At 44.9% G+C, this 11,199-nt stretch overlaps 1 protein-coding gene across 1 annotated transcript in view; it reads left to right on the top strand.

The window, feature by feature from the left end:
- Positions 1-216: 216 nt before the first annotated feature.
- The window catches only part of wwox (WW domain containing oxidoreductase), a 209,013-nt gene continuing 198,030 nt past the window's right edge, over positions 217-11,199 (top strand). The window contains exons 1-4 of the mRNA XM_056282296.1: positions 217-447; positions 1,327-1,391; positions 2,355-2,412; positions 2,672-2,841. Of these exons, the coding sequence (XP_056138271.1) occupies positions 341-447; positions 1,327-1,391; positions 2,355-2,412; positions 2,672-2,841 (400 nt within the window). The 5' untranslated portion in view covers positions 217-340. The remainder of the gene's footprint in view (positions 448-1,326; positions 1,392-2,354; positions 2,413-2,671; positions 2,842-11,199) is intronic.

Here is an 11,199-nt window from a genome sequence, read left to right as displayed (position 1 = left end):
TTGTTTGTGTTAAAGCGACGACATGTGCTGTGTGTGTGTGTGTTTATGCCCACGCAACACCCGCGGAGCTGCTCAGTTAGGCTACATTTAAAGTTTCCGCCTCAGCCTGAACATGACGCCATGACCTCGTTGACATACAAAACCGGGGTCGTTGTGCCTCGATTTCCCAGGCTGCACCTCGGCCACCGTCATCCTGTTATTGCGGAAGTGCTGGATGAAGATTAGTGTAATGTGGGGTTTTTGTTTTTTGTTGCTTTGACAGCTTTTCTTAGTCTTCGGAGCTGCTATTCTTTGACACGTTGCGTCTGCATTGCCCTGTTTTGCTTAATTACTTCAAGTTATGGCAGCTTTAAAATACGCAGGTATGGACGACACAGACAGTGAGGATGAATTGCCTCCTGGATGGGAAGAGAGGTCTACAAAAGATGGATGGGTCTATTATGCAAAGTAAGCGAGATCTTTCTCCACTGTGTTGTGTGCTAACGTTAACTTCTTAAACCACATATCGGTATCACTATAGACAGGTAACGGGGTATTTTGCAAGTTCCGCGTTATATGTTTTAACCAGTGCAACGGATATACACGTTGCGAAGGGCTTGTGGCAAATGGTGACAAAATCGTTCAGATGCATTGCACTGGTCTCGGCTGCAACTGACGAACTGACAGCTCAGTTAAAGCACGACGTTTTAAAGTTTGTCTGGCACATGATACCCAAGCTTAGACTCAAGCTTAGACCCAAGCTTAGACCCAAGCTTAGACCCAAGCTTAGACTCAAGCTTAGACCCAAGCTTAGACTCAAGCTCAGACTCAAGCTCAGACCCAAGCTCAGACCCAAGCTCAGACCCAAGCTCAGACCCAAGCTCAGACTCAAGCTTAGACTCAAGCTTAGACCCGAGTTTAGACCCGAGCTTAGACTCAAGCTTAGACTCAAGCTTAGACCCAAGCTTAGACCCAAGCTTAGACCCAGGCTTAGACTGAAAACTCTATGACTGTCATTTGACGGTACTTTGCCTGTTGCACACGGGATACCCGAGATGTAAAGTTTAATTTTGTAATATTAACTCCATGACACAGAACCCGTAAGATAGAAATATATTAAGAGGTAGGCTCTACATATTTGAAAGCGTAACTGTCTCTATCCTGTTATCGCTTAACTTCTGTCAGGGCAGAATCCTTAAATCCTGTCACTTCTGGGTGAGTGTGCTGCTATTATTTTGCTGGACAGCAACAGTTTAAGTTGCACAATGCACACGTGATTTTCGTATGGTTTGGAGATTTTACATCATTCTCCCCCTGTCCTATTTGTTTTTCTCTGTGTGCCTACAGCCATGATGAGATGAAGACTCAATGGGAACATCCCAAGACAGGGAAGAAAAAACGTTGTGCTGGAGGTTTGTTCATTTATGTGGTACCCTTATTCCCAGCTGCTCTGGTAAATGATTACTCGGTTACATTAAACCTTTTCACCTTTATACATTGATAAACCAGAAACCCAACTGAAAAAAAAATGTCAACGCTGCCTTCGTGGTAGTAAGACTCATCATATACTGTAGTTCCTGTCAGGTTATTTGAAGTCAAGCCCAATCTAAGACCCAACTTTGGAGCAGGCAGGGCTTACCTGCATTACACTATATTGCATATTGTTGTCTCTTTAAATACGAATAATGTTCTAAAATGGCTCTGGATACAAAAAAATATCATTATAACACCACTCTTTCTTGAATGTATTACTTTATATTCCAGTCATTTAGCCAACGCTTTTATCAAAAGCGACTTACAGTAAGTGCATCGTTTAATGTAGGAAATCAGGAGAACTACTTGTCATCAGAGGTCATAAGTGCATCTTCTCTCTAAACAAGCATCTAATAGCAAAACGAGTGCTTAAGTAAAAGCGCAAGAAAGAGATTTTTTTTTAATGAGTGAATACAATAAGTGCTAAGAGCAAGTAACAGGGTAGTAGTTCTTGAAGAGGTGAGTTTTCAACCTGCGCCGAAAGATGGGCAGCGACTCCGCTGTCCTGACATCAGTGGGGAATTCATTCCACCACTGTGGGGCCAGGACAGAAAGGAGCCGTGACCGGATCGATTGGCAGCAGGGGCCTCTGAGTGACGGGGCAACCAGGCGTCCCGAGGCAGCAGAGCCAAGTGGTCGGGCAGGGGTGTAGGGCTTGACCATGGCCTGGAGATGTATCAGTGGCAATATCTTTTAAGGTTAACCTCTGCTATGTCTAGTAGCAGCCATGCACAATCTTTTCGAGCCCCCTTTTTATGCCATACCATGAAATATTTCTTTGTGGATCTGCATTTTATTTAGCCACCGTTTCAAAATAATGCATTGTTGTTCTTTCACAACAGAGTTACCATATGGTTGGGAGCAAGAAACGGATGATAAAGGACAGATATTTTATGTTGAGTAAGTTCTAAATGTTATAATTAAAAATTGAACAGAGATTGCAATTAACATGGCATGTTTTTTTCCACCATATCTGATAAGTTAAAATCTCCAAAGTCACATATAAACCATAATGTATATGATGGGTGGTGTTCTGGCTAGTAGAAAAAAATTGCACTCTCTTGACATTAATTTAATGACCACTTCCTTAGAAAAATTGGTTGATTGGTAATTTCCACCTAAAACTTTTCTCATTTGCTTTTTGCTTCTGTTTTGTCAGTCACATCAACAAGCGGACCACCTATTTTGACCCACGTCAGGCATTCACAGTGGAGGATGTGTTGGTGAAGCCAAAGCGCTACGATGGAAACACTGCTGCACTAGAGATCCTACAAGGTCGTGACTTCTCTGACAAAGTGGTCCTCATAACTGGGAGCAACTCTGGAATTGGTGAGTTTCATGCTATTTTATCACCTATTCAATTTTATCATTGTTCTACATAGAAATGTTAGCAGTTCTCAGGTAGCATAATGTTGTTATGCATGCTCAATAATCCAGGTAAAAAAATCCCAAGAAAATTGAATCAGTTCATCTGGACACAACGTTTATTGAGAGAAACGTTTCATCACTCATCCAAGTGACCTCTTCAGTCTCAACTGACTGCAGGTATCCGCACCCTTATAAACAACACAGTGGCATAACGACCCAAACCAATGCTCAGTTTCATATGCAAATAGGCGTGACCGTTAACTAGAGTTTCAATGGCTATGTTTACTATTCACAGAGGATTTGGGAATGTTTGCAATCACAACATTGTAAGATGGCGACAGTTGTACTCTTAACCCCCCCCCCCCCCCCGGTTCAGACATGGTTGTATCCTCTTCATATAGATTGCCTCTTTGACTCCCCGTTCAAACCGGCATTCCTCCCTGTGCACATCCTTGATAGTACATCTTTTGCCATCTTACAATGTTGTGACTGCAAACATTCCCAAATCCTCTGTGAATAGTACAGATGATCATTGAAACTCTAGTTGATGATCATGTCTGTTTACATATGAAACTGGTCGTTGTTTTCGTGGTTATACCACTGTATTGTTTATAAGGGTGGGGATACCTGCAGCCAGCTGAGACTGAAGAATATATACATATTTCAAGAAGAGGGAGGAACACAGGGTGATGTACAAGAGTGGAGGAAAGTGCACACAGGTGGACTATATCTTATATAGGAGGCACGATCTGAAAGGGATTGGAGACTGCAAGGTGGTGACAGGGGAGAACGTAACTAGGCAGCATCAGACGGTGGTCTGTAGGATGTCTTTGGAGACCAAGAAGAGGAAGAGAGTGAAGGCAGAGCCAAAGATCAAATGGTAGAAGTTGAAGAAGAAAGACTGTTGTGTGGAGTTCAGGCAGGAGTTAAGACAGGCACTGGGTGGTAGTGAAGAGTTGCTGGATGGCTGGACAACCACTGCAGAAGTCGTGAGGGAGACAGCTAGGAAGGTACTTGGTGTGTCATCAGGACAGAGGAAGGAAGACAAGGCAACTTGGTGGTGGAATGAGGAAGTACAGCAAAGTATACAGAGGAAGAGGATAGCAAAGAAGAAGTGAGATAGTCAGAGGGATGAAGAAAGTAGACAGGAGTACAAGGAGATGCAGCGTAAAGCAAAGAGAGAGGTGGCAAAGGCAAAGGAAAATGCGTATGGTGAGTTGTATGACAGGTTAGACACTAAGGAAGTAGAAAAGGACTTGTATCGATTGGCTAGACAGAGAGACCAAGCTGGGAAGGATATGCAGCAGGTTAGGGCGATCAAGGATAGAGATGGAAATGTGCTGACAAGCGAGGAGAGTGTGTTGAGAAGGTGGAAGGAGTACTTTGAGCAGCTGATGAATGAAGAAAATGAGAGAGAGAGAAGGTTGGATGGTGTGGGGATAGTGAATCAGGGACTGCAGTGGATTAGCAAGAAGGACGTGAGGGCAGCTATGAAGAGGATGAAGAGTGGAAAGGCAGTTGGTCCTGATGACATACCTGTGGAGGCATGGAGGTGTTTAGGAGAGATGGCAGTGGAGTTTTTAACTAGATTGTTTAACACAATCTTGGAAAGTGAGAGGATGCCTGAGGAGTGGAGAAGAAGCATACTGGTACCGATCTTCAAGAACAAGTGTGATGTGCAGAGCTGTAGCAACTACAGAGGTATAAAGTTGATCAGCCACAGCATGAAGATTTGGGAAAGAGTAGTAGAAGCTAGGTTAAGAGGAGGAGAGGTGATGATCAGCAGCAGCAGTATGGTTTCATGCCACGAAAGAGCACCACAGATGTGATGTTTGCTGTGAGAATGTTGATGGAGAAGTATAGAGAAGGCCAGAAGGAGTTGCATTGTGTCTTTGTAGATTTAGAGAAAGCTTATGACAGAGTGCCGAGAGAGGAGGTGTGGTATTGTATGAGGAAGTCAGGAGTTGCAGAGAAGTATGTAGGAGTGGTGCAGGATATGTATGAGGGAAGTGTAACAGTGGTGAGGTGTGTGGTTGGAATGACAGATGGGGTCAAGGTGGAGGTGGGATTACATCAAGGATCGGCTCTGAGCCCTTTCTTGTTTGCAGTGGTGATGGACAGGTTGATGGATGAGATCAGGCAGGAGTCTCCATGGACGATGATGTTCACGGATGACATTGTGATCTGTAGCAAGAGTAGGGTGCAGGTTGAGGAGAGCCTGGAGAGGTGGAGGTATGCACTGGAGAGAAGAGGAATGAAAGTCAGTAGGAGCAAGACAGAATACCTATGCGTGAATGAGAGAGAGGACGGTGGAATGGTGAGGATGCAAGGAGTGGAGGTGATGAAGGCATACGAGTTTAAATACTTGGAGTCAACTGTCCAAAGTAACGGGGAGTGTAGAAGAGAGGTGAAGAAGAGAGTGCAGGCAGGGTGGAGTGGGTGGAGAAGAGTGTCAGGAGTGATTTGTGACAGAAGGGTACCAGCAAGAGTTAAAGGGATGGTTTACAAGATGGTAGTGAGACCAGCTATGTTGTATGGTTGGAGACAGTGGCACTGATGAAAAGACAGGAGGCGGAGGTGGAGGTGGCAGAGTTGAAGATGATAAGATTTTCATTGGGAGTGATGAAGAAGGACAGGATTAGGAACGAGTATATTAGAGGGACAGCTCAGGTTGGACGGTTTGGAGACAAAGGAAGAGAGGCAAGATGGAGATGGTTTGGACATGTGTGGAGGAGAGATGCTGGGTATACTGGGAGAAGGATGCTGAATATGGAGCTGCCAGGGAAGAGGAGAAGAGGAAGGCCAAAGAGGAGGTTTATGGATGTGGTGAGGGAGGACATGCAGGTGGCTGGTGTGACAGAGGAAGATGCAGAGGACAGGAAGAGATGGAAACAGATGATCCGCTGTGGCGCCCCCTAACGGGAACAGCACGAAAGTAGTAGTAGTAGTGGTAGTAGTAGTAGTAGTAGTAGTAGTTGGGTCGCTGAAGCGTCATGTGATGTAGGCTGAAAGGTTCAGGCCACCGATTCCTGCATGCATGACAAACCCCGGATAGGCCCCTCCTCACGGTATTGACCGGACTTCGCTTGTGGAGTTGGCGTAACCTGGGCAACATTCAGCTGGCTAAAGCCTAACGGGACCACGGACTGGTGGTTAAAAAAATCCCACACATCCCTGGCTCCTAAGTGCCTAACAAGTGGGCAGTCCGGACTCCCAATCCAACCATCACTTGGGTGCAACCTGTGGCGGATCCCATCATCTTCACTCTTGTGTTGCCATGGAGCTAGATCCTCCCAGGCCAAGCAGTGTGGACCAGCGTCGCGACCCGATCACCACTTTAATCAAGGCTTTAGCGAATGGCTCCAAGAGTTTTTTTTCTATCTCTTGGAATGGATCCTCGGACACGAGAGACACCAGCGACGAGTAGTAGTAGTAGTTGAGACTGAAGAGGTCACTTAGATGAGTGATGAATCGTTTCTCTCAATAAATGTTGTGTCCAGATGAACTGATTCAGCTTTGACAGGCACCATGAAGTGCATTTTGATCATGAGACCACTAGGTGGTGATGTGGGATCATGCTGTGTATAGAGGGCGCTTGACAAGACCGTTTCTTTTGTTCCCTGCCCGCAGAATCCTCATCTTATCCCTCTAAAGCCAGACATTCATCAACATTAGCCTCCAAAATGATACACGTAGACTCAACAAATCATTCCTTAATTCTGAACATGATTGTATTGAAGTTCATTAGCCCGGCTGAATTGGATGTCATTGTTAACTGTAATGAATGGTGTCCATTTGTGCCCAGCAAATGCATGGCTCACTATATAATGGTCTGGAAACAAATGTATTTCCTTTTTCTTTTAGCTTAAATTAGCACAAGTAACGGCCATTTATTCAGACTTGCTGCGTTGCTCAGGATAGATAGCTGCATCTTGAGGGAAATCAAATAAACATAAAATCGTTAATTGTCTTTATATTCAAATCCTTTTTCCCGGGGAATGTCAGAGCAGTGAAATTGCTGTGTGTACAGTATATCTCACGAGATGGCTGCAAAAAAGCCACTATAGGATTTGGATTTATGGCAGTCTTGGGACCTTGAATGAGCAAAGGGGGTTGTGAACTTTGTAAATACCTTACCGACCTCGATGACCCTTTAATTTGTAGGAACCTCACTCACAACAGCAGAACATCCACATTCAAGTCCTCTCTGCTTTTTTCTCTCTCGTTCTGATTTAACGGTCCAACCTGAAACACCTAAAGCATTTGTTTGTCAGTCACACTTCATTCAAGCAACACACACAAATGAATTAGTACACTAGAATAGTATACTGGTACGCTCTGTCATATCCATCTACCTCAGGCATGGATGTAAGTAACCCGCTAACATCTATTTCAGCGTCTCTGATATATTCTCTGCACCATTGCACCTTATCACCTCTTATTTCACCTGTATAAGTCCATCCTGTGTATATATGTGAAGATTGTTGTGTTGTAGTGTTGTTAGTCTGTGTTAAGTACACTGAGAGAGCCACAAAACCAGAGTCACATTCCATGTAGTGCAAAAATAAACAATCCCCTATGTTGTCCCTTATGAAAAGTTTCATCCTAACGTTATAAAGGCCTTTTATTCGGAAGTCTGATACTTCATAATAAAACACTTAGGCTTAACTAAATACACCTAGGCTACCTATACACAGTTAGGGAAACATTTTACAACATGATTAAATCTAGTGGTATAATGATTATACTACTGGGGCAGCACGGTGGCCCGGTAGTCAGCACTGTTGCCTCACAGCAAGAAGGTCCTGGGTTCAAACCCCAGGCCGTCCCAGGTCCTTTCTGTGTGGAGTTTGCATGTTCTCCCCGTGTCTGCGTGGGTTTCCTCCCACCATCCAAAAGACATGCCTGTTAGGGTTAGTACTCCTGCCTGTGCCCATGAGCAAGGCAACGGAAAGAAGAACTGGAGTTGGTCCCCGGGTGCTGTGGCTGCCCACTGCTCCGGTACAATAGGATGGTTACATGCAGACAACATACTCGCTGTAACCTGTACAATGACAAAATAAAGTGGCTTTCTTCTTCTCTTGCTTTCCTCTTTTTTTTTTCTTGGAAACCAGTGTTGTATAGTACATGTTAGACACAAAGAACAGGTCAGTGTTTCACAACAGTCCCCCCCCCCCCCCCCCCGGTGTCTGGTGTGTTAGAACAGAGAACTACAACAACACCTTGTTCCAGCCCCCCACCCATCCCAAATTCTTAAAGAAAACAGGGAAGAAGAAAAAAATAATGCACATAGAAAACTGAATAAGTAAATAAGACACAAGTGTACACACACAAACACACAAACACACATACAGGGAGTTGATAAAATGAAAAAAATAAAATTGGGAGGTCAGTGCAATAAAAAGGATGCTCGGGATGCCCACCCCAAGGAATGGGTTCATTGATAATCAGTTGGGGTCCAGAGAGGTAGGAGAATTTGAATATGAGATAATAGGCTGCCATTTTTTGTCGAACTTAGCAGCTGAGCCTCTTAAAGAATATTTCAGCTTCTCTAATGGGAGAAATTACATGAAATCCTTTAACCAGGAGGTACATTTGGGGGAGGTGGGAGGTGGATTTGGGCTTTTCCACTGTAACAGAATGCGTCTACGGGCAATGAGTGAGGCAAAGGCAACAACATCAGAATTTTCCTTGGTAAGACTGGTCAGCATAGGGGGTACCCTTCTCTTGCTTTCTGTCTGATAACACAAAAAGACACTACGGGCAATTATGAATTAGGACCATATATCTTTATATATATATATATATATTTATCTTGGTTGGCTTTTGGTTAAAACAATATTGAACAATAGTTTGATGGGCGGCTGGAAAAACGTCTCGATCGGGTTGCACCACAAGAGGGCACATGAGACCTACCTCAGTATTTGGCGATGTGTTGTGGCTGATGTTATCATGTATTGTACACTGGGGTACATAATGTGCCTCTTTTGCCTCGGTGAAACGATCTTACCGATACATTCAAACCAGGTTTAAATTTCCTGTTGATGGATTCAGCACAGTTTTATTTTCCATTTCCTAAAACAAGCGTCACAATTATTTTTCAACGAATACGTTGAGAAAAATGTAAAAAAAAAAATAATCATATTTGTGTTTGTGGAAGTGCTTATTTAATGCATATTAAGATAACCTTTGTTCTTACTCTCTGCAGCTGCACTAGATATTAAACATGCAACTCCCATAATCAACAATATGCCGATAGTAACCGCCACTACTCGCCCGCTCTGTTGACATTCCGGCGGCCTGCCCGTGAAATGTGCTTATGCCAACTGGTTGGACACACTTAGCATTTTAATCATATCAATAGCATTTTAATGCAAGTGTCAAGGCTATCTTCAGCCTTCTTCTTTCACAGTAAATACGGGACACTTGTATTTGTAATGGTAGGCTATCGTTCAACAAGCAAATTCCCTTTCGAGGTCCTTAATTTTCCTCTTAATTCACATTGATGTTAAGTGTGCATCTATGAGTTGCTCTTTACGTGAAATACAACGATTCGTGGTCTCGTGACCAACCTTGGCGCTCCTGTGCTGTAGGTCAGGAAGGCGAGGTGGGACTGCGGCTCGTCTCGCCGTTGTGATTACTGGGCTCCTTTCACAACATTCGTCTTCCTCCCGCTGCTCTCTTTTGCAAATTAAAAGGCAGCGTCAACCTTAATGGCGTCTTAAACTGTAATAATTGAAACGAATGTGTTTTCGCCCTCTTTCCCCGTTTGCTTCGTTCTCTCGCCGTCCCTTCCCACTGTCCGACTCTTACCCCTTTCTTTCGTTCTCTCGCTAAAGCTTTTCTTTCTTCTATAGACCCGTGGTTGTACACCTGGACCTCAGCATTGATCCCTAAGCAGCTTTGACCCTGGCTCAGGCCTCCCATCCATCCCCATTACACACTCCTCTGGCTCTAATTCCCCTCCGTTCAACTAACTCTCAAGTTATTTACTGGCCAGGGGACCATGGCACAGTTGTCCTCAAAGTGCCATTTTCATGTTATCCCCGGGCCCCGCTGGGCTCAGGTGGAAGGAAGCCTCCCTCCCTCTCTTAATGCACAATATGTGAACGGCCGCATTAATGAAAATGCACTGTTCGTTGTGTTTATTGTGTTGCATTTCTTTGCAGGATAAGCAAATGTTGCTCAGTTAAACATTCCTCCTAAAAATAAAACGTTCCCTCGCGCAGAAGCTATGCAGGCATGTTCACCGTCGCGTCTCCTCTCTCAGCATGTGTAGTCAGTCTTGTGTCGAGTGCGACAGCTCTGCCGGGGTGTGTTGTTGCTACATGTGTGTGTTGAGCTGTCCGGGGAGCAGCGGCGGTCGGTCTCTCGGGCTCTCAGGTGGCGTTTTGTCAGTGTAATGAATGCCGAGCAGTGGTCAGGGCCAACACGCTGACCCTCCGTCTCACTGAGGCAGGACATTCATGTATGCACATCTGTCTCTGTCCTCCCTCACGCCATGTATAATCTGTTAATATATCTGCTGCACGCAAGACCCGCACATATGCTGCAGCGTTATTTCCCTTACCGTCCTAACAACCAGCTGCTTTTCCTCTCCTTTTACAAGTCAGACAAGAATGGATCGGTTACAACTGAACAGGTGTTGACGTGTATATTCAGCACCGTCGCTTTTTCTTTTTCTGAAATTTTTTTTGAATTGAATTTAAAAAAAATTTTTTTTTTTGTTGATTTGATTTGATTTTTTTTGTCTAAAAGTGGTGACAGGCATGGGTGCAAGTCCGTGAATCCTGGGATGGCATCCAGCGCTTCACCGGGGCCCCCGTCCATAGGGTTAGTGTTGTGTCAGCAAGGACATCTGACGTAACATTTTGCTAAATCATTATGCGGATTGACAAGACCCTCACAGGGTGCCGATGGAAACTATCAAATCCGCTGGGGCGACCCCTGGGAAAGAGGGAACCGGCCGAAAGAAGAACTCCCGTTATCTGAAAACACGTTTTGGAATTTCGTGTCGACTTCGGGCTCCTCCTGTTCCCTGAACAGCTGCAGCCCGATGGAGACGGGAGACCGGGCGCTGCGAGTCCAGATGCACGCTCTGAATTTCACGGGGGGTTTGTGCTGAGGCGCAAGGGTCAGTGTCCGAATGAGAAGACTCGGGCAGGCCAGGGCTGGAAAATAGAGGGGATTAGGGGAGAGGGAAAGCCTCGGTAGGGTTTCCCAGCCGTCAGTATGTCTGCACACCGGCCCCGGCGGCGTCAGCACGCCGCGTGTTATTCTTATTCATGAAAGACTAACATTGCTGCGTGTTTGTGTTGA

Source organism: Lampris incognitus, chromosome 6, assembly GCF_029633865.1.
Source record: "Lampris incognitus isolate fLamInc1 chromosome 6, fLamInc1.hap2, whole genome shotgun sequence".
NCBI lineage: Eukaryota > Metazoa > Chordata > Actinopteri > Lampriformes > Lampridae > Lampris > Lampris incognitus.
Note: the sequence above shows the minus strand (reverse complement) of the source record. Positions and strands in the feature narration are given on the sequence as shown.